At 38.7% G+C, this 24,059-nt stretch overlaps 1 protein-coding gene across 3 annotated transcripts; it reads right to left on the bottom strand.

The window, feature by feature from the left end:
• On the bottom strand, positions 1-24,020 carry SLC39A9 (solute carrier family 39 member 9). Of its 3 annotated transcripts, none has more exons than XM_026095698.2 (8): positions 23,640-24,020; positions 23,319-23,436; positions 19,035-19,143; positions 12,782-12,973; positions 10,169-10,237; positions 8,895-8,980; positions 6,534-6,668; positions 1-4,722 (listed from the first exon to the last, which is right to left on the bottom strand). In XM_026095698.2, the coding sequence occupies exons 2-8, from the start codon at positions 23,412-23,414 to the stop codon at positions 4,492-4,494; spliced, it is 918 nt and encodes a 305-aa protein (XP_025951483.1). In that variant the 5' UTR covers positions 23,415-23,436; positions 23,640-24,020; the 3' UTR covers positions 1-4,491. The 3 variants fall into 3 exon arrangements, with proteins under 3 accessions (XP_025951483.1, XP_025951482.1, XP_025951484.1); XM_026095697.2 differs by having other exon boundaries at positions 23,840-23,976; XM_026095699.2 differs by having other exon boundaries at positions 1-4,717; positions 23,840-23,976.
• Between the last annotated feature and the right edge of the window lie 39 nt (positions 24,021-24,059).

Here is a 24,059-nt window from a genome sequence, read left to right as displayed (position 1 = left end):
CACTGCACCTAGTAAAAATTTAATATAATAAAACAAATCAAAAACTGCAACATTATTTTAACCAATCACAATTAAAGTGGAAAAATTATAAGGCAGCCATTCATGGAATGATTCTGTGTACAAATGGTTTGGAAAAAAAGATATTAAAATTACAGTTCCATACATGGAGTTAAGTAAACAGCAATAACCATGTAATGTTCTCCTTGGAAAGCCAAGGCTGCTGAGATGTAATAAAGAGAAAACAAGAAAACTTTTTTTAAATAAGAAGTTTGAGGTGAACAGGAATCTGAAATTCATCATAAACTTTCCCAACATATCACAACCACTTCACCTGCCCCTGTCCCTAGAAGAAAATACTTCTTCCTCTTCTTCCCAGGTCCCATGCAGCAAAGCAGCACAGAATGAGAAGGGAGCAGCAGCAACATTGATTCCACAGCACCTCCCTGTTATTCTGAACAAAGCTGATACCACACAGACACATCAGCTACTGCCAAAAGCTCCTTGAAGACAAACACCAGGCTCTGAACTAGTTTCTGAATAAACATGGTAGTTTTCCTGTGTCTCTTCAGTAACATTACCCTTTTACACAATCCACCTAGGAACAGTTCTTTGAAATTCAGAAGTCAACAGTGGGTTTCTGTGCTTACCACCTGGCCATCTGACATTACAAGGAACAATTATCAAAAATTCCTATCTTGGTGTGATAGCTCTGCCTTCCTCACATAAGCTAATGTCAGTTCAGCTTCTGCATCTGTCACCAGGTACTGGAAAATAATATTTCCCTTTTTTATACAAAGAACAATAAGGAAATTAGAATAGTAAGTAAAGTAGCTGAACACACTGGAATCAAGAGGAACACAGCTTTAGCCCAATTCCTACTGCCAATCAAGAAATTAGGAACTGAAAAACCAGCTAAGGCAATTACAGATTTCCTACTAGGGGGATTTACAGAAGAGAGGGAGAAAAATGCCTGGCACTTAGCTAATGTGTTACCTGCTAGACCTACTGCCACCTACCTCACAGTAGAAAACACAGGCAGCGAGGGCTATTACAGAGAGAGAAAGAAGAATTTGTTTGCACCAAGGTCCCCTGAGGAGTAGAAAATGACACCAGATGGCCCTGACTACATGCAGTGCTTGGATTTACTGTGACAGATGGGGAATAGATAAAAAGGGAATATGATAAAATGAGATATTTTAACTCCTTAAAACTCCACGCTTGAAGAAAACAATCCTCCATGTGGAACTAACAATTGGGAAAGGTTTGGTCATTGAAAGTTTTGTATTCTCTTATCACATAACCAAAAACTTCCTTAGTCACTCTCATTGTAGCTAAATACTAGAAAATACTATTGCTACTTCTAAATGGAAAGGAAAAAAAAAATCCACAGAAGCCTATCACTTAGCTGAGTGCCAAAATGAAAATTACAGGTTACTGGCCTTTTTTGTGCCAACTTTAAGCCATCAATGTTTTCATTTAAAATCCTTTGCCTGCTGTTGTAACTTGGCCTCTCAAGCTCATAAATCATTAAATCAAGTATTAGCATTTCTGGTGGCTGTCCCAGAAACATGATCTGAGGGATGGGAGGAATGAAAGGTGACAAGACCTCTCAGCAGAGTAACCTGTTACAATTAACATGCCAGAGGCTAAGTCAGCAGCAAACAGGTTGGCTGTTGCATCTTCAATCAATGCGCACACATCCATTGAAAAAGGCACCATCCAGGTACACAGGAGCAAAACACATTAAATGGGAACTTATCTACATACCTCCCTAACCGTGACAATTGTTAAACAGAAAATGAGTGTGGAGTCCTGATGCTAGCTTAACTAGGGGCGCGTCGGGGGGGTGCACGTGCAAAGGATGGGTGATGGTTTGAAATATCACTCTGCTTAAGGGGGGGGAGGGGGGGGTAGGAAAAAAAAAGAAAAAGAAGTGAGCATGGTCTTTCCCTACTGGCATTTTCATCATCTAGCTGAGACTCCTGATCAAATGTGCTCTACTTAAAGGTTACTGGACTCAGTTATGAGAGAAGCCCAAGGTTCCTCTAGAAAACCAAAATTTAATTCTCTACAGGCTGGTGCAAGTCAGCATCAACCATCATGATCAGATGGTGCTCAGCAACACTCAGGTACCTTTGTCAGGCTTGCAAACCTTTTTAAGTAAGCATAGTTACTCTTTGGCTTGGTTTTCAAGAAAAAAACTCACCCTGCAATGTAAACTGTTTCAGGTGTAGCAAGAGAAGAAAAAATGACTTGCCTTGTATAGTTGAGCAGATAACTCACTTTTCTTTAAAAACTAACTGTTCCACAAGATGTAAGCATCTGCTGCTGCACTGAGATGCTTCTACAGCAGACCTTGCAATTTCTGTGAGCAAGATAGTGAGATTATGAAGGAAGAATATAATTAGGAGGAATCAGGAAGAACACTAGGAGCTCTGTAACCTGTATCACTCAACTTATTAACAGGTAACTTACAAGTTGCATGTGTATGTCGTAAAAGCAAATATAATGCGCAAGAGAGGCTCTTATCTGTGTTACTATTTATGCAGCAGCTTTTCAGAACAGAATTACTTTTGGAAGGCTAGCGTCAAAAATGCTTGTTTAGATGTCATACACTAATTCTATTTGAAAATAATATCTTGTGGGAGAATATAAGTTCTAATCATTTTGCGTTGATTTTAAAATCCACCCATTGCATAGTAAAACAAACAAATGAACAAGCAACCCTAGGGATTATTACCAAGTTCAATCTTGGGGTACATCCATGTTGTTACAAAGCAAACAGAGCACTCACTAGTCCAGAAGCCAGGCCAATACCTATTGTTGAACTAGTAGACAAACAGAACAGTGACAGAAATGTAAAGTTAAGAGGCACAATGGCCTGTGTACTATAAGCAATAAATGGCATTAAAAAAAAAGACACATTCAAATGGAAACAATAAGCACTTCAGGAAACCAGCTATTCAAGCTTTGAAGCTCCATTTCAAGCAACAACAAAAATTAAGAACAGAAAAATATTTGGCAACATTATCTTTAAAAAGTGCAGGCAGAGTATTGCTTAAAATGGGCACAGAATTAAAAAGCTTTTTTTCTTTCCCCCCTTCAGAAAGGATTGTGTGTTGAGTCTGTGCATGTCAAGCATTCCTGACTTTTTAATGCACTACAGTTATTAGAGCATAATATATTTTGCATGAGAGAAAAAGATGCCTGACAAGAGAAGGATGCACCTTGGAAAGGAAGGGATGTTTTATCATCCATCTACAGTGAGAGGCATCAGCAGTTGGCAATAAGTCCTCAAGTAGATTCATCAAAACTAACAATCACCAGTTAGAGGTGAATGTAGGATTCCCAAAGGAAAACTGAAATGTCTAATGGGTCCCCTGGAAACCCAACAGAATTTGTTTTGTTTAGAACTGCTTTAGATGCACTTTGTACTCTATCTGCAGCATAAATATTCAACCAAAGATCTAGTTCTGTTAGCCTTAAAACTTTTTATTTAATGAAAGAACCCACATACCCCACTGATGTCTGTGGTTCAAACTTTTAAAGATGAGCTAGTAAAGTTCTCTGGTCCCTCAACAGCTGTTTCCATCAGATTTCTACTCCTCAGAGCACAGAACAGCTTGATTTCAAAAGACATTGTGGATTTCTTTCTCAAGCGTAGCAGTAGTGTAATCACAGTACTAAATATCTAATTCCTGCTAACAGTTTTGGTGCCTACACTTTATTGACCTGGTGGAATATCATCTTCCAAGACATTCTGCCTTTTCTAAAGTTATTAACAATTGTATAAACAATCAAAATAATATTCTCCTCGCTTCTATCCTTTGTCTTAAATAATGAAATACACTGCAAAACTCTTTTGCACTTCCTTAACCAGCTGAATTCTCATTTCCTGTATTAACCCTACACATTGTCCAGAGCATTTTTTCCTATCAACGATACTTCTGTCACAACAGCAGCGTTTTCCAGAGTGCAGGCCACCTTTACAAAACCGTTTGTGACAAATATTACAAAAACCAATCACACTGTCAGGACAACATAAAACCAATGGGGGAGAGCCCCCTACTTCACTAGTAAGAAGACTTTAACCTCCTGAAAGGCAGCCATCCTTTGTATTTTTTCCTCAGTTGTGAAAGCTGAATTACAGGATACTTTGGTGATTGCAATTTCATGATGAGCCACTAAGTTCTTCCCCACTCACCTTTCTTAAACTCCAAATTCCATCCTCCCTGAGAATAGGGCCAGAAGTAACAATTAAAACAGCAAATGTCTTCAAAAAAGAAAGTTACACAGAATTAACGTCCGGCTGCCAAAGCACATTTTGCTATACTAAAAACTTTCCCAGTATTCCTCATTTTTGCAATCAAGCTTCCCTCTGAACTCCATAAAAGTAGATGGGATGGATGATGGTAAGACAGACAATGATAAAGGGAGCAGCCAACAGTTACTGCTAAGGTCAAATCGAGGGGAACGGTGAACTTTGAGCATTTAGTGATGGTGTCCAATGGACAAAACTAGAGGAATAAGGCATCCTAAGACTAGGGCTGCCACCTCCAGACGGCTGAGTCCTTTTCCTCCAGTTGATTCAGGTTTGTGGCTGTGAGCAATTCCTCCCACTTCTGGAAGGACATGAACTGTTGCAACATAAAGAAAAGTCCCAGCAGAAAAAAGCATAGCAACTCCGGTGGCATTGACTTCTGAAAGGGCTTCTTTGCTGCTCTGAGAAATTGGAAAAAAAAAAAAAAAGAAAAAATAAAGAAAAGAAAAGAAAAAAAGAAAAAAGAAAGAGCAAAAATGAGGCTATGTAGAATTTCTTCAACCAATAATAAAAGTTCTGTAAAAACCCAGACACAGTAGGATTTCCATTAACTCTCATTCTCTCACAGTGACAACAATTTAAAATGCCATTTAATGTCTTGCACCTTGCAAGAAGCAATTGACATTATAAAGCTGATGCAAGACACCTCTCTTCATACTTAGTTCATTTTAGACTTCTAGGAACCCTTACACCAGACTTTATGTAGAAATATCTGTTTTGACTATCTCACAGCAACAGATAAACCAAAATATGTTTTTAAAAACATGAAAGTTAGATTGCAAAGCCACAAAATTTAGGAAGGACATTCAGTACTGATGTTTTTTCCCTTTTTAAACAATAAGAGTTCAAATAAGCTGTTAGCCTTTAAAAGTCTAGTCCCCTGGAGGTCAATGCAAGTTTTGCTAGATTTAAGCCCCAAATAATCACATTTCTGTATTTCATTTGGATATATAGGGAAACACCCCATGCTTTCCAGGATTTCCATGCAAACCTATTTTTGAAGAGATATGCATCTTCCAAATCAAAAATTTGAACACCTCTTCACTTTCATACTAGGATTAAGATCATACTACTCATGACTAAGTGCAATGAAATGCAAAACTGTTCATATCAGATTCAAAAACCTTCTTAATCAATCTCCCACTCAAGTGTGATTTCATTTCTTTGGTATATTCTTCAGCTACATTTCCAGAGATGTACCCTCTACCCTGGAACTATGCACTGTGGCAGCCTTTATGCCTTACCGATTCCGTTCTTTCTGAAGTGCAAAATGCAAAAACAACTCTCAGCCAGCCTATATCAAGCAAGTGCTCAAACACCATTCTGATTTCTATTTACAAACCCAATCCTTTCTGCCATCTCCTGTGCTGCAGTATCAGGCATAAACTCCTTTCCAGCAAGTAAAAGAATTATCCTAGATGATTTACTTCATCTGTCTCTTCCTGCATTACATTTCATGACACACTTTAGATTCCTTATACACAACTTCATAGTGTGGTTACCAGCAAAACCTACAGCAGTAAGAACTACAGAAGTGTCACAGAAAATGCAACAAGAGGCAGAAACATTTAATTTGGACAGATGATAAACACATGTTCAGTCACTCATTTCACAGGCCACTGATTGTATAAAGTCAAGTCAAAATTATGATGTAACAGGAGCATGAGAGGCAAAAAGGCTGTTCTGGCCTCTAGCATAGAGGATTCAACCTCTGACACAGGGTGAAAGAGCCTTTCAGGACAAGACAACCAATTCTGGGATGGTGAAGAAAAGTAGCAAAGGTGATTTTTCATCTGCATGTTAAACAGAGTGCACGCAGCAACAGTGAAAATGACTCAAGTATCTAGTTATATTTATACCACATATACCACATTACATCTGATGTGATCTGTACCACATTTGTACCACATGTACCACGTTATATCTGATGTAAAGTTCTCAGGGGAAGAGGTATCAGTCTTCTAAAATTATATATACCACTACAGAGGAGTTATATTATTGGTTCTGATGGAAGGCAAGGCCATTTTTCATACATACATATTGCTACCATTTACCATCTTTTAATCTACTTTTTTTTTTTCCCCTAAAAAACGGCTCCTTTCTGCTAAATTTTTAAAACAGTTTGGAATAATGTTAAATGAATCCCTTAAGATATTTGTTTCCCCAAACCCCACTGCTGAGCTACATTTTGAGAACTAAATCACGAACCTACCTTGCTTAGCCCTAAGTATGTCACCATGGACATAACAGGTGCTGCCAATGCAAAGACCAGCAAATGTTTTCTGATTCGATTCCGTTCCAGACCAGCATGCATCAGGAAGGAAACAAGGCCAAAGGCAGCTGGTGCCTGCAAAAAACAATATTCACTGACAAAACAATCTCTTCTAAAATTGCCAGCATTGAACTGGAAGAGATTAAGGTAAAGCACTGGTATGCTGCATTTAACCTTGCAGAATGCCCTGCCTTAAAACTACATAAAAGAAACCTGTGTTCTGGCTGTTAGAGTACAGATATCTGTATAGTCACTATAAACGCTCAACTGTTCATTCTGGCTTGAATTGTTCCTATAGTCTCTAAGTGTTCATTAACTAATTTACCTTTTTCTTTTTTTCATGCTGATATTATGCATCCTTAGAAAGCTGGTCACTTCAGCCAAGGCAGAAAAATTCCATAATTAACATGGAGGGAAAAATAACCCATAACGAAGAAAGACAGCTCTCAACCTCCAAGTGAACAAAAACTTGAGATCTCTTTTGATTGTTTTTTCCTCATTCGGTGTTAAAGAATAGCGCCATCAGGACCTTGAGAGACAACGGTAAGACCCAACAAGAAACGAAGGTACAACTGTCAGCAGAAACCGCAACGGTAAAAATAAGGGAGAAAAACAGCCTACCTAGGAACAAGAACGAGACCCAATAAGGAGCAGGAGACCCCAGACCTAAAAATTACTATTGGTTTAAACTACCGCATGAGGAGTAGGAAACTTAAGTTGAAAAAGTTTTAATTGCCCAGGCATTTCTTTGTTCGGAGTCCCTCTTCGGAGGCACTCAGCTTGAGCTGTAATTACAGCAAACGCGTCGTTGAAATTTAATTATTTAATTTGCTTTGATTTTGCTCTGAACTTTTCTGCGTGAACCTAGGGTCAGACCCTGTTATGGTGGCTGGCGAGCCTATTTTCCATAGCATTCAGATATATTTCTGTTCCTACTGGGAATAACCAAACACTTCCTTCTTATCCCTCTGCTAGCATCCAGTTCTTTATCCACAAGGCATTGCTGTCCTTCTACTCATGGAACTTACTATATTTTTGCTCATATTGTGACAGTAGCAATCCAGCTCTGACAATTTTATTTGAGATAAAATGTAAATTAAAATATTAGAGCTGTTTTCATGCAAAGAATCTTTTTTACCTAGAGGAAGGAAAGCATGAGTTAGGGGAAAAAAGATGAGAAGGACAAAAATCAATCAGGATCAAAAGGTGAGAAGTATCAAAAGAGCATCAGGTTAGGAAGAAATGTATTTCTCTTGATAATTTTCCCATAGGAGAAATTTACTTCTTTTAAAAATTGTACAGTTTCAGAAGGCAGCTAATTTGAATGTTAAGAATTATAAAAGCCAGTTTCTTCACTTAACAATAGCCGTAACTAAAGCTTCCTAGTAAAATGCGACATTGACATTGCAGTCTTTGAAGAGGGTTGCATCAAGCATCATTTACTGTATGAGCACTTAAAAAAAGACTTAAAGACTTACTAGATGTAGATTTTCTAACATTCTGGACATGCAATTATGTAAGCAAGATTTTAGATGAATGTATGGCTAACTGATAGGTGTGTGTGCTGCCATAAGTCATATATAACTGCTTAAAAAATATTTAGGAACTATAGCTAACATACATACATGAACATTTTAAGAAAAAAAAAAAAAGAAAAAACCTTTCCAACTTGAAGAGTCAGTGCTTGCTTGTTATCACCAGAAAAATGTTTAAAAGCTTTTCTGCAGAAGTGGCATATGTTTGATATTGAAGCTATTACTAATTTTTTAGTAATCTGATATTATGAGGATTCAAAAGAGTAACCCTTTAAACAAAAAAAACCACACATCTTCCCCATTTTCTTGGTAACATCACAGAGGCAAGAACTGTCATCACCAGCATAAAGCTGCTTTTTCTCCTTGAACAAATACACTGGGATATGCTCCTGTGGTTCACCCTGCAGAACTTCAAATTCATCTCCTGGAACAGTAATAATCATTTGGTCTTTTTTTTTTTTTTTAATTTGATTAGTTTCAGAAAAAGCCAACAGGAAGCTGCCACATTTCCTAATGAACTGTTCTTCCACGGCAGGCAGTAGGAAGTCCTTCTCATCCTCACCTCATTCAGACTTTGCATCCTCCATTTGATATCCAGCCACACATCATACCAGTGTTCTTTGGTCCTTCAAGTGGTACTACTGCTCTGTTCATTTCAATGATAGAACACACTTCCATATTACATCACTAAGGGAACTAAGATCTTTAAGAATTTCTGTATGCTTTAAGAGGCCTTTAAAGAACAGACTTTTGGATCATGACTTACCTTGTGCAACATAATTGCAACAAACACTATTAACTGGACACTAGTCTGGGAAGTAGAAGCTGCTGCACCCAATGCAACACCATCAGCTGAAAAAAAAAGAGTGCAAGTTCATTGATTATTCATCCACATAATTTTCAGCTTTTTTTCAATGGCTGACAGTACCAAGCATGATGAGTTGAAAAGTCCTGTTACTCAAAAAGCCATTAATACTATGAGCCCAAAACATCGCTCGCTCCCCTTCACTTCTTAAGCCATGACAACTTCAGAATTTCAGACAACCCTCAGCAGAAGCCGTCTCATTTTCCATAAGAACAAAGGTAGAACTGAGAATCTATTCAGTATTGACACATTGTGACAGAATAGAATCAGGTAACAAGTTCTGTAATTTTAGTCTTCTTTATAGAAGTTGCTTCCTATCTAAACGCAAAAAAGCTGTTTTAGATTCTCAACATTAAAGTAGTTTAAATTATTGCTTTTAAATGAATACCTAAAATAATATTATTGTACCATTTAACAAAAAGATACTATATCCATGAAACAGGAAATGGATTCTATTAGTCCTTTACATACAAACACTTTATTATTGAAACAACATCTTTTGATCTTTGAAAAAGATGTTGTACACTTTCAACAGGGGAGATTAAAAAGCATCACACTTTTCTTATAAATGCATAATGAAGAATTACAAAATGAATTTGTGTTGACTGCAATAATATTGAGAGAGTAACAAAATTCAGCATAAATGAGTTTCAGTGAAATGTTTGTACTGCACCCCACAAATCTCCTTTATCACAGGATGTTCCTTAAAAAAGAAAAAAAACTCCACAGCTCAACTGACATAGCAAATCCAAAGGGGTTTCACACTACATATCGAACGTATTTTCATGTATTGAAATGTAGCAGCTAAAGCAGCCAAAGGAACAGAAGAGGGAGACAGTGAGCACTACACAGCAAGTTTTCAGAAGGGAAAAATAAAGGAGAGAAAACATCAACTTTCAAAACCATCTCTGCATAACTCTTAATTTACCAGTTAAAACATAAAGGGATTCTCTATGCTCTCAAAGCTGTTCAAACCTACAGCCTTACTATTAAAGAGGTAATTCAAGGTTAATAAAGGTGTGCAATGTAGTATATTTTAACATTAAACAGTCCTCATGGCTCTTTTCATTTGTTAATACTAATGCAATTTAAAATGCATGTGTTTCTATAGGCTAAAGACAAGCCACACAGCAACAGAAGTCCTTCCTAAGTTCTAATAATAGGTTGCACATTACCTGCAGCATGGACCACTAATCCCAATGTGGTGGTGATCTTGGAATTGCCCGATCTTGCAGCTTCTGGATCTGAAATGGTCATTACGAAATTAAAGATTAAAGAGAGCAAATACACAAATTATACTGGAACAAAATTTATAAGATACCACTGCATGTGTTCTCTAGGTGTGATAAGCAGCTTAATCAATTATATAAGAATTGCAAACCAATTCATCTTTTGCATTTCTGCATTAGATTTACTATAAAATAGCTCAATACTTAACACTACCAAACCACCTTATGTTCCTTCAGCAAAAAGTAGCAGGATCATAGACTATTATTTGCAATTTACAGGGTCATTGACATAGGCAGCTACAGTTCTTTTTCTTAACTTCCTAAAACCAAATTTCAAAGTCCCGTGCTACCAAGAGGAGAAAAGGCTAGTTATGCATCACCAGAATCCAGAGCTGTTCCCACATGTTTTGCCCACGTAGCCTGACTTTGGTCTTTTCCTTCATGGGACAGTCTTGGGCAGCCTGTTACACTGGTTCTCTGGCAATTTCTAGTAAGCTATAAATTCTACTTGTTGCCATGAGGACAGTTGCAAAGATTTTCCTCCAACATTATACACCACAGAAAAAGAAATGCAGCCAGTGCTGCTTTAGATCCAGTGTCTTATCTGCAATTGTTTGGTAACTGTTCTGACCGCATTTGCAAATTAACTCATTACACAGCACAACAGGATAACATCCACTGCTATGCAATCAACAGTGAAATAGCTGCAAAGAATCACCACAATGAATGAGAGGGATAGGTCTTACACAAGAACAGAAACACCCAATTCCTCAACTGATTAATTCCAAATAGCTGAACAGCTATTACTTAGTATACTAGTGTTGAGAAAGCTTAATGTAAGCACACTGACAAAGCTTCTTTAATCAAACAAATCTGTACTGCTGCCAGAAAGTCCTGTTCCTTTCCTCCTGTCCAGCCCCCTCCTCCAGTTGTTCTCTTACCACCACTAGCATCCCTGCCCAGGCACCCATGCAGTCACACAGTTCATCAGATCAGGAAAGTGACCTAGCTAAACACTAATGTTTTCTTTTCAGTCAGATAGGTCCTCTGCACCAGGGGAAGCCTATCTGAGTAACTGCAAAAGCTCCTGTTGGATGATCGTGACTGTGCACTCACGTCAAACAGGAGGAGATCATTCACAAGAATGTTTTTTCAAGTTCTCCTCTTGCATTTCCTTTAAATTTGTTAGATTGCCCAGAACTAGACAAACTCAAAGAGACAGTCTCATCTAACTTCATACCTCCTTTCCAGCATACAGAATTTTTCTAGTTTAGAGAAAGTAAAATCTAACCACTTGGAGATAATAAAATTACCAGACATTGGTTCAAATGAGGAAAGAGCATTTCTTAAACCTACCTAATAAAAATTACAAGAACACCACTGCATTTTCTGTGTCAGAGACACAGGCCAGACAACACTGTACTTACTATCCTATTTTATAGTGTGTACCTCTAACACAGATCAAGAAAAACAGTCAATTTTCTGCTGTTTGCTCTGATCAGAGACATTGGAAGTGGTCATAATCTGTACACAGATTCTCATGAAAGTTGATTATCTGAGTGCCCTGCCACCCTACCTGCCAAGGTTTTCTTTGAAAAGCTATGAAAACAAGCTAGCCAAGGCCATGGCTCCATCTACCCTTCTCCAGCAGCGTGAGCATGAACAGCCCTTGCACTGACCTCTCATCCTTCCCACCCCACTGACCCCATACAAGCATTTGCACTGCTGCACAATGAACTGCCAAGGGTCTGACTAACACGCACATACCTACCCCCCTTTTTTTATTCTACTTCTCCATCTACATCAGTTCCCTAGTTTTGGGGGGGCAGATTCTACCATCAGAGAAGACTACATGGGACAGAAGGAGCAGTCAGAGGCAATAACTACCTCTTTTGATGACAGTGCCTCTTAAATGCATGTCAGACTACAGCCTGAAAGTGAAGCCACAGGAAAAGGCAGGAAACAATGGCAACTGTGGGTATTTCAAGAAACTTGCAGTGAAGTTGAGAAACCTATGCACTTTGCACAAAGTAGTGAGTCTGTAGCCTAGTGTGGGACCTAGCTGTGCAGTTAAAAAAGACCAGAGTTTACATTTAGCTATTGATTCAATTTTTGCAGTCTTACTTAGGGCAACTTTTTGTTCTTTGCAAATTTTACCTCAGCGTATGACAATTAAGTAGGGAAAAAAACAAAGGAAGATAAGACTAACCTGAAGTTCTTTTTGGAAAGCCAAATAAATCCCCTATGGGCGATACTGTAAAACAGACAATAACTCAAGTGCCAGGTCACCCTCCATCCCCACACTGTATGGGCTCTACAGTTAATTCATATTAGCAAAGCAAACTCAAATTCTGCTGGATTCCAGGACATATATTCCAGCACAAGCATTACACACAGACCCTGCTTTATGCTTGCACAGCACCTACTGAAACTCAGCTCCTCTCTTAACAGAAGCTCCTAACATGACTGGTCAAATTAAATCCCAGCAGCATTCAGAAAAATTGCATCTTGTTAATAAAGACTGATTAGCAAGTATAATTAAAGTGCATCTTTACTTACCATCTGTAGAGTGCACATGAGAGCTGCCTATCTGGTCCACCAGCAGCATGAAGACGAAGCCGAGGACAAGGGAAACACCAATGTAGGCATGCAACCTGGAATGGTCACGGCCATATTCATGCACAACCGGGATTTCTGCTACCTTCTCAGACTCCATCGCATGCTGCACCTCACTTGCTGGGTGATGTTTCCCTGTGGCAAGCAAGCACACAGATTAGGAGGCAGGGGGCCTATACGTGGCATGCTTGCTTTTTTTCTCCTTTGCTGAAAGTGTTACTCACTCACTCTTGGTTAATACACAAGTCATCATGCAAAGTCTTTATTAGCCCAGTTTCTTAGGGCAGCATGCATTTGCTTGGTTGACCTCCTTTTGTCTGCTCTTCGCATATGTCTTCAGCATCTTCAGCAAACAAAACTGCTTTTCAAATATTTCATAGGTTAGTAATACTGACAAATGTCTCCACCCACAATGACTTTTAGAAGGCAGAAATGTAATGCAATTTTACTAACTTTTACAGGTTGTCATTTGCCCTACTGTGATCTTTATACTTTTAGTCATGAGCCATCAGAAGCAAAACCCTCACTGCACAAAATTTCCAATTTCAATGCTCATCAATGAGTGTATATCTGAATTTATATGGGTTTAAAGAGGAAGAGGAAGATTTTTCTGGAAGGTGCACTTAACATTCTCAGTAGTCTTTCACCTAATGGCTCCCAACCAACATCCACAAAATCCTCCAAACTTGCTCATGACTACGGGCAGCCACTACTTCTGCAATCCAGTCTGACACACAGGGCAGACAATGTCTGCAAGAACACAGCTTTTTCAGTACTGGCCAAAGACTGAGGAGAGCTGCCTTAGTATTTTCATGTGAAAGAGATCTAAAAAAATAACAAAGTTGGGGTAGCTTCCAGCTGATACAAGCACAGAATCATATCTAAGCTTTCCTTCTACCAACAAGATAGGGAAACACTCTTAGGAGGATTTTTACGAGGCACTAGCACAGGTCAGGCATAAGGAAGTTTGAATTAAGTCCCTGATGACCACCTAGCACACAGTGCACATTCCACTTCTTGGTTTCCACACTGTGCTCACCTGAATCTTATGATCTTTCTGTTCCCTTACGGACCTGGCAGTGACAAGATATCAGGCTAGACAGTCCTGTGGCTGATTCAGAACAGATATTTTTATGCTCCTCAGCATACAATAAAAATATAGCTGGTATAATAAGACGTAACAGTTGTACTTCCATGGCAGCTAAGGCCCTTTATACAGGATAGGTATTATTTAAGTGTTACCAATGAGGGAACACACACAGTAGATTTATTTTCCTATCTGATACCCCAAGCTAAGTCAGATGTTTGAGATGCATGCTACACGGAGGCCCCAAACTACCATTCAGTGCAAGCTGCCTCCGTTCCAGAACAGGGACGACGCTTACAACTATGTTTGGCAGGTTCAATTAATATATATAAACCTCTTTAAGGCCCTATGATGAAAGAGTTCTGGTTTTTGTTTTTCTGCTAGACCAAACCACAATCTTTAATTATAATTATTCTAGTAAAGTCTCCTGCCCTTCCTCCACACTTAGAGAATATGGTTGGTCACAGAAGCAACCCTTTTGCATTTCCATGGAAACTCTTAAAAGAAATTTGGTTTAAAATAAGAAATCAAAAATGGAAATATCATTTTGCAAAGCTCCAGTGTCCTGCAGAACACGTGCATCACAGTCCAGTATAAGAAAGCAGCTGCCACATTTGTTTCTACCCCCTCACAAACTACCATTTAGCAGTGCAATATAATCTGTAAACACAAGGACTCTGTCTTGTCCAAATGCTCAAAAACTACACTTTCTCTTTTCTTAAGATCTGAGTGAACTAAGTGCTAACAGTCTCTTGTGATCAGTGATCACCAGAAAAGACATCTGGACATCCCTGACAAGACAAGGATGCCTCAGCGTTCCTCTTACTTGAGCAGATCTTTCAACAAATCACTTGGGGAAGGAGGGAAAGGGATCACACTATGCACAGGCATTCAGTCATGCCTCAGGCAGAGTTTTTTGTTTGTTAATTTGTTTTTTTTAAGAGGAAGCCATTCAGTTTATGGCATTTTTCATCACATCTTACACTTTCCTCTCTGTTACCTTTACTCAGTCCACATTACCTTATCAATTCTTATGTATTGATCATTTGTTCCCATGTATCCGTTCTACATTCTTCTTTAAGTTTGAAATAGTATCCTTGCTTGATCGTATTTACCAGCTAAACTGCTGGGTTTCAAAAATCTTTTCTGAAAAAACACTTCTTCAAAAGGACTTGAAACAATAACACACACAAACCCCTGCTTCATTTAACTTTGTATTTCTTACTATTTCACAGAACAGCAACACTTTGATTACAGTACTGAACAGCACTGATTATCCATTGAAAATTCTTAAAAATTTTTACTCGAAACAACTACTGATTTTAGTGTTACTTTAATCACAGCATTTAAGTGTAAGAAGACTAAAAGGACTAGCATACATTAGAAGAAACTAGTATCAACTAGATAGTTTCATTGGTCAGACTGCAAAGAACATTTTCTCAATATTGGAATAGACACTGGTTTTGAGGGAATCATCATTTAGCTTTGGAAAGGTGTTTGACTTCAGAAGAGCTCATTTGTTCTACCTGAATCAAGGTAAGGCCATTCATGTCTCAACTTATTATTACAGTCACTACAATTCTACACTAAAAATATTTCTTTTTTGTTTCAACTTTGTATTTTTAAGGTTCACTCAAGATACACTGTTACTCAGCTTACTTTTTTTTAAATGTACCTTTTACACATTTTTATCCCTTTAAAACAACAAGAATAGAAACAAACAACAAAAAAAAACAAACCCAAAACCAAAGGGGAGAACAGTACATGTTAGGGCTTTCCTAACTTCTTTGATTTAAGTGACAAATGTAAAATTTTAATTGTGGGGAGGCTTTTTGGTTGACAACCATTCTTCAGAAGTTTTAGATATTAACATTAAAAACTTGACTTACTCTAGCAAAGTCTTATTGCATGACATCTTCTTGGATTTGATATAATCATACAATCCCACTGCTATAAACAGAAAATTACAAGAAGGCTTGGCAGCCTCAGTGAGATTTCACAAACATATCTTTACTGAACAGGATTAATCTATAACATAACTTCAGATCAAACAATATTGTTAACATTCCTTCTGATTATATCAAGCCACAAAACACGGTGTGTTATCTGGGGCAACCTTTTTGACAGTAGTTACCCAGTTTCACCCATTAAAGCAAAGAACTGAAGTTGCCAAGGAAGTTTACTTTGGTTTATGATCAAATAATAATCATTGCCTGAAAGTTCTCATTCCAATCACTTACATAAAAATCAAAGACCCCCCTGCCACAGCGTCCTCATTTTTCCAAAAACTGGAGGTGCAGAACTTTCAATAAATTGTTTCCTGCCCTATTTTAGTAAATAAGACTTCCTGAAAGCAAACCGTGATTTTGTTTTAAGATGTATGTAAAACCTTAAAATACATAAGAACCTTGTTAACACAGACATTATGAAGACAAGATGAAGTCATTCCAAAGTGATGTATATAGTACTGTAGCAACATCCCTTATAATCAGTCATTTTAATACACCCCCATAAGATAGCAAAGGTAAAATACAGAAGTAATAGTAAATGACAATTTTATATCAATGACAATCCTGCTTTGATTACAAGCAAGCAACCTCAGAGTAAAATCACACTTAGAATTGGGCAAACACAAGACCTGTATAAATAAAAATAATTACATTCAGGCTTAAGCCTCAGTGTCTCTTTAGATAACTTTCTAGATTTAATTTACATGAATGCGTGACATTGCAAACATACCAAAAGCTGTGAAGTTGTGAGCCAAGCTTAGCTTTGAATACTTTACTTCTGCAAGAAAGACATTTAAATTTTTGTAGTTAAATCTCTAATATCTGTGAATTTCATCTCTCTGCAATATAAGAAGTCTAGCTCTCTCATTTCTTCAACAGAGGAAGACAAAAACTTAGCATTTGATTTGCAAGTGCAATGGGCTAGAGGAAATCAAACTTCAAGTAGGACATCAGAAAATAGAATTACCTGAAACAGATCATTCTCAATGTTATTTAAACCTTTCTTTATAGACAGACCAGCTTTAGTCAGGAGACTTAGCTGGGAAATGAGTCTGAAGTTACTCTCAAAACAGATTAGGTTTTCCTAGGTTCTTATATCTGACTTTACTACTGCACTAATGGGAAGTACCTTTTTTCTCCAAATATAAATGCTATATAACTTAACATTTTAATAGTTCTTAAGCTGGATGTAGATGTGATATATGAACAGTATACCACATTTAGTGAAAAAATATACAGTTCTCAGTAATTGTATGTATTGCTAGCCATATCATTAGAAGAGAATTTAGTCTACTTAGATTTAAAAATGGAATGAAGAGCAAACCCACAACTACAGCCCATTAGAGATCCTACATTACAGTGCATGCATTACGATACAGTATAAAAGCATAATCAGAGGTTCTTTCACTTCTTAATCATGGATGATTTTATATATTATCTTCTGTTTACTTTAAATGTAACTAGAACATATAAAATCAGTGGAAAGTACAGCAGGCTAAAATAAAACCTACCACTAAAAAGAAATTATTTCTTTTAATAAATAATAAAAAAACTTTTATATATAAAAGGGTATAGAAACAAGAAAAAATAGCTAACCAACTTAGAGGATTATGACTTTCTATCAAAGACTAGAAACAATGGTGCATCAGACACATTTGCGGAGTTCACTACAGCCTCAACTTTATAGGTCTTTTCCCTGAGACTAATAAGTTGCTGCTGTTTGTTTTCAAGTATATTGAACAACAAAGTTGTTTTCGGTATACTGTTCAGATACTGAAAAATCTTACACATGCGATGGTAATGTAATAGCACAAACACTCCAAGATTAAGCAGTAATTAAAGTCCACTCCAACAAACAGATGCACCGAGCCCATGCTATTAAAAATAAGGTCATAACCTCATAAACTGATGTTTTCCAAGACTTCTAGGTATAAGACGTGCCCCATGCTGATGCCCCTGCCGGACACGTTATCTCCATTAGCTTTAAGCTACTCATTAGAGGTGAAGTTATCTGAAAGACTGGTGGCAGCAGACTAGAACTGGATAGGTAAAGTTGGCAGCTCACACATGTAGCTGGCATCTACCTATGATGGATCCTGCCACTCAAAACAGAAATGCCTCCTACCCTGTGAATTAGCCCTATGTAACCACAATTTTCAGCCAAGTGTATTAACAGAACTTAATTACAACCTCAGTCCATTTTCAACGGAGATTCCATGGCTGCCTAACAACACCTGACTGCTGGCTGCTGCAGTTTCACCTTTCCTACCTAACCCCAGCCATGTGTTTCCACCCCTTTTTTTGTACCAACACTCAGTCTTGTCATTGAGCTATTTCAATATATTAAGCAGCAGAAAATTAAAGCCAAGGAGAAAAAATAAGAACTTGGGCTGCTATGAAACTGCTTGAATAGCTGAGAACGGGTGTTTGATGTCTTCCTGAATCACTTCTTGAAGCACCTCTGCCTTGGGCCAGCAAGGCCCATCAGAAAAGCCAATAAATTGCTGTGGGCAATAAGGGTATCAGTCATCCAGTGTTCATTCTGTATAGCTATAAGAAACTAACCATGCTTCAAGTCTTTTAGTTTCAAAGGAAGAATCTCTTATAAGGGAAGTACACACAGATCTATAGAACACTTCTATTATTACACAGCTGTTGCTGTAACCAGAAGTGATCTAAACCACAGAAAGCAACAGCAAATAACCGACAAGATCATTCTCTCCCAAAGGCATCTTTATGCCTCCTGTTTGAGGTTCCAGTGAGAGTTAAACTTTAACTCTCCTCAGAATACGGAACACTATACATGACCTGGCATAAAAGGCCATGAACAGTACGGTACACTGGACCTGCAAATGACTGGATCACTCAGGAATAGTAAGCTGATCCACAGCCTGACCACATTTCTTTGTCAAATCGCCATTAACATACAGTATTGTGCTTATGAAAGTTTTGTGATTTTATGCTGGCTTTTCCATCATGCTGCTGTGACCCCTCACTCTTCCATCTCATGCTAAACAACCTAGAAACATGCCCTAGTGTATCATCACACCACAACCTAAGTTATCTTGAACAAGAGCATGAACATGGTTTTGGTTCTTACCCTCCAAAATGTCTTCATAAAGTGCATGTACTCCTTCCGGCACAATGACAGCCAAGGCAGTTCCACACAGCAGCCCAGCACCCAGAACAGTCACCAACTTTAACCTCTCCTGCAAGCAAGCATAAAATAAGTATCATCTTCAGGAAGGAAAAATCTTCCTCTACTCTCCCTCATTACTAGACCTTAAATGCAGAATAGGGCTTATCATTTTTACTACCACCTTTAAGCCTTTCAGTAGCATTTTAAAAGGAGTTAAAGACAATGTAAAAGTATCACATTTTAGGGCAATATGAAAAGATATTCAACTCTCTAGGTAGTTACAGATCACAGCAGCCCCCCCCCTTCCCCTCTGCAAACATAGATTTTAGAGACGATTTCAGTTTTAGCTAAGTGTTGCAAATTTGTAATTCAACCTTAAAGAACATTACGTAAACCTAATACTTTTATAGTAAAATAAAGAAAAATAGGCCAGTTCATATTCCAGGAAAATCAAGTTTCTGCAGCAAGTTTAAAGAACAACAAAAGCAGGTAAAGTTTTTCTAAACGGTTGCTACTAATAGTAAGGATTGTCTTTCTAGAAAGATTCTAATTTGGGACAAAAAGCCTAGAGAGACACCACAACTCCCTCAACTGCAGTACCTATTTTTCTATTTAAGAACAATTTACTATTAAGTTTTGTTTGCTTGACTTTAGCTTGTCAGTATTGTAGTCGCAAAGTCATGCACTGAAAATCCAATTACATAAACATCTAATGGTACCTAAAGGAAACAGTTTGCTCCATATAGTAAGTTTCTCCCCCCTCTCGAGAATCATCTCTGCAATAGCCCTTATCATACCACCCCTAGTAACTACTGAAGTTCAGACCTTGATATTAACTGTGTATCACTTGCTTTGTGGCAGAACCATCATCATCTTGAACGCACAACGAAATGCCTGTGTGCTACCAGCATACCAGTGTTAACTACTGAGGACCTGAAGACCAGTGTCTGAGTAACAGGAAAGCACTCATAGCATATCCTTATTGTGCAGCCCTTCTCCTTCATGCACTGTAATGATGCAAGTTGAATAAATCTCACCTAAATAGGTGAGAATTGCATAGAAGAAATACAGGCTCTGGAAGGACTTACAACTAGCTTTCTAAATGCATGCCAAACATGACATAAGGAAACATTTAAAACTTCACTGGGGAAAATTCAAGTAGTAATATGCAGGAGATGAAAATATTTGTAAATTTTCCACCAACAGGCACTGTACAGTCACATATACAATAACTACACTTGGTAAGTTGTTATACAGTGGGAATCTACATAAAGATCTGACCTTCCACACCGACGGTTTTCAAAGCAGTTATACCAAAATATAACATCTCAAAGGCACAATAAAATGATGTTTATACTGCAGCACCATAATCTCTCATTCTACATTAAATATATATACACACACACACACGCACAAACTGCCAAAAACAAAATGTCAGAAGTAGTACTGTTTTATTATGACTGCAAATACTGCTTCCTTTAATTTGGACATCTGTGATTTAGAAAAAAAAAGTTACAAAAATAACACACACTGACAAATTACTATTTCAAGAAAAGTCAGCACGCTTAGAGATGATGGATACAGCAATCTAATAATTGACTTTAACCCATCTGGGTAGACCTCATCTAGTTTGGTCCAAGAAATCAAATCTTTTAAAAATAAACCATTTAGTTACCAAAACACCTATGTGTCTCATGAAAAACAACAACAGAGTAAATAGTGTGAAAATCTCACAGGAAAACATCTTAAATTTCTATTCCAAAAGAAAACCCAAATTCTCAAAACACAGCTCGGTGTTTCACCAGGAGCGATGTTGGTTTCTTGCTTTAAATCTCCATAGCGTTGAAACTCTGACATCCACCAGCAGAAACTTTCACCTACTTTCAATAGCAAACAGCCCCACTTCGGTCAACACTTGGTGTGTTTATTAGGCACTCGAAGGATCCAAACTTCTGTTTTGGGGTTTGGGTTTTTTTTTTGGCTCTTCAGCTACAACTTAAGAGAGAGCCTCAAGAACTGGCACAGTCTGGTTTCTGGCTCAAGGCTAGCCTAAAAGAGTACTGCAAATCAGGACTAAGCTGAATGGATTCATATCTGCATACATAAACAAAGTGAAGTTCTGCCCAGTCTGTACCTTTTTAGCACAGACACCTGGCTACACTGGAGTTTCATACTTTTAAGAATGTTCAAATCTAACTCAAAGGACAGAAAATAAGACAAAAATCAAAACAGAAACAATAGGTTCCACAGCAAAAAACATTTTCTGCAGAAATGCCTTAATGTAAAATTAGTAAATAATTTTATTGTTCGCCAGCATCTGGGGTGTATCATGTAAACCATTAATTTTTGTTTCCTACTTCGACCCTTACAAGACATTTTTCTCCTCACTGAGGCTATAAGATGTTTTGCAAACCAGAGAATATGTAGTCCAAACAATCATTTCAGTTTAAAATGATCCACATTGCAAACGCTTAGTTAATTATTTTAAACAAAACAATTCTAACAGCTAATTATGTATTTCCAGGATTAGATAGTATTTGCATGAAAGCCATCTACCAAGAGGTTCAGCTCTTCTTTTAAATCAGCACAACGCATGGGTCCTTAGAAAACCTAACTTTTAAAGTCAAGTGCAAAACTGAATCAAGAAATTCAGAGAGTTTCAGATACCCCAATAAACTTACTTTACAAAATGTTCACACATTTACAAACATTGCAGAAATTACAGCAGGTTGATAAGTATTTGATTACTGTTTATGCAGAGCACTATATTTTTGGTTCCACAAAATTTTTATAATGGATTTTTATTCCTGAAGCAGTCAGGAGTCCTGAGTGGTTTTGGAGTCCCTGATCCAACTGCACAGACACACATAAACCACATAAACACTTCAACACCACTTCCAAATAACTTACAACTAAATATAAAGAAACAGCAGGTGACTTTCAAAAACATTCATGAGGAAATGTAAAAAAAAAAAAAAAAAAAGAAAACAAAAAAAACACACACACCAAAAAAACAAAAAAACACAACCACCCACACATACCACAAACCTTTAGATGATTTTAATTAACATGCTAGGCAGTGGTCTTAGCAAGTTTGCAAGAAAGGGAGAAGAAGGTAGCCATAGCCTTGAAGATGTTTAAAAGAAGGTCCATCAAAGCATAGATGAAGCACTGGTAATACAGAGTTGAACTAATTTTTTATGTAAAGATCTCATGATATATTCTCATGTTTCAATTCATTCAGTCGAACTGTGCTGTAACACAAAGGAACTGCACTTCCTTCCATGCTGTTCACAATCTACTGCTCCCCAAAGCCTCCACCACACTAGTTATCAGGAGACTAAAGGATAGATTCAAGGTGTGATGTAATGGGAAAACAGGTCACATTTCATTTCTGTCACCTCCCTTTCCAAGAACAGCACTGTATCCAGTAGAAATGAGAAACCAGGCTCTTACTACTTTATAATGACTGACCTTTCATTACACTACATCTATTACAACAGTCAACATTTCGAAAAAAATAAAAGCCCACAGACCTCAGAGAATAAGACTTCCAGAGACTGTAACCGTGATAACACCATCTCTCAGAAAAGCCCAAATATATGTGCTTCTAAGTTCCTCTACCGCTTGGACCTGTGTTTGATCCATAACACTTTCTCTCTCTTTAACAGTATCTTTTTTTTATCCTAGATATTTTCAAAAAGAATGTTTTGAGTTATCAGGGGTACTAACGTGACTTGAAATTTTTGCTAATTGTTATCTTGTGGGTAGTATAAAGTGTGATCAAAACAGTTCACCAAAACCAATTTTCTGAAAACATTTTCAGAATTGGCTTAAAAGCCCTGACTCAAAGAGTCCATGGACACATAATAAAAGTTAGCCTTTAACTTCAGAAGTTTCTGATACAAACTTCTTACAAGAACAACAGTGTCCAGCTACTCTCTTCTTCTTCAACCATAGGCTGAGGCTTTGCTGTACCTGCAGCTGAGAGACTTGGATAGACTTTGATACACTTAAGTGATTTTACATGCATTTCTGACCAAACATTATTTTATGCTGTGATTTTTCATGAAGGGTAACATCCACTCACACTTTCCTTAGAAATCTTTTTAAATTACAAGAGCATCTACAACACCATAGCCACAGTTGAAAAGGGACAGCATTGATACCTCTTGGCAGATTTTGCATCTAACTCCTGCTATTCTTCCTTAGCAACCAACGAGCAGTTTGGAGAAGCTGTCTTACCTCTGAAAAATTAACCGCCAGAGGGATAATCCCTGCCACATAACAGGCAACCAGCATAGCCAGAGAGAGCAGGCAGATGGAGCGGAAATCATCCATTTCGCTGCTTTCTGTCCAGTCCCTTAAAGTGAAATTCAACAGCGCCTTTTCCACCTCGCCCCGCACGCCTTAACCCGTGCAGACACCGAGGTCCCAGGAAAGGCCTGCGGCCATGTCTGTCCCGCCCGGCAGCTCCGGCCGGCTCGGCCCCAGCGGCGGCCGCCTCCGGGCCGGGTGTGCAGCTCTGCCCGACGCGGCCGGGGGAGGGGGCGGCCCAGCCCTCACCTGAGGCGGCCGGACCCTGCCCGCACCGCCCGCTGCACCGGGGGAAGGCGGGGGAAGTGCCGGGCACCGCGGCCACCCCGCGCTCGGCGGGGCGGGGCGGGGCGGGGCAGGGCAGGGCAGAGGCGAGGCGCCGGGACGGGACGGGACGGGAGGCCGCGCCGCTCTGCGGGCTCCCCACAGCCACCAGCCCCCACCGCTACCTCGGAGGCCACACGCCACCTCCACGACACAGCACAGCACTTCCCCTTCCGGGGCGCACCCTCCACGCCATCCCGCGCGCTTCCCGACTTCAAAATGGCAGGCGAGGCCGCGGCTCCCAGCGGCCCGCGCGGGCCGAGGCGGGAAGGCGCCCAGCTCCCCCACCAAAGATGGCGGTGCGGGGTGGTGCCGCTCTCCCAGAGCTGCTCCCACAAGCCCCGC

Source organism: Dromaius novaehollandiae, chromosome 5, assembly GCF_036370855.1.
Source record: "Dromaius novaehollandiae isolate bDroNov1 chromosome 5, bDroNov1.hap1, whole genome shotgun sequence".
In the NCBI taxonomy this organism is placed as follows: Eukaryota; Metazoa; Chordata; class Aves; order Casuariiformes; family Dromaiidae; genus Dromaius; species Dromaius novaehollandiae.
This window is presented reverse-complemented; position numbering and strand designations above follow the sequence as displayed.

Bases quoted from the DNA above. Each gene is read 5' to 3' on its own strand.
- SLC39A9 (XM_026095697.2), bottom strand. From the start codon at position 23,910: ATGGCGTGGAGGGTGCGCCCCGGAAGGGGAAGTGCTGTGCTGTGTCGT. The intron at 23,437-23,839 runs GTAGCGGTGGGG...TTTCACTTTAAG, and splicing joins GGTGGCGTGTGGCCTCCGAG to GGACTGGACAGAAAGCAGCG. The intron at 8,981-10,168 runs GTAATGTGCAAC...TTTTTTTTTCAG, and splicing joins ATTAGTGGTCCATGCTGCAG to CTGATGGTGTTGCATTGGGT.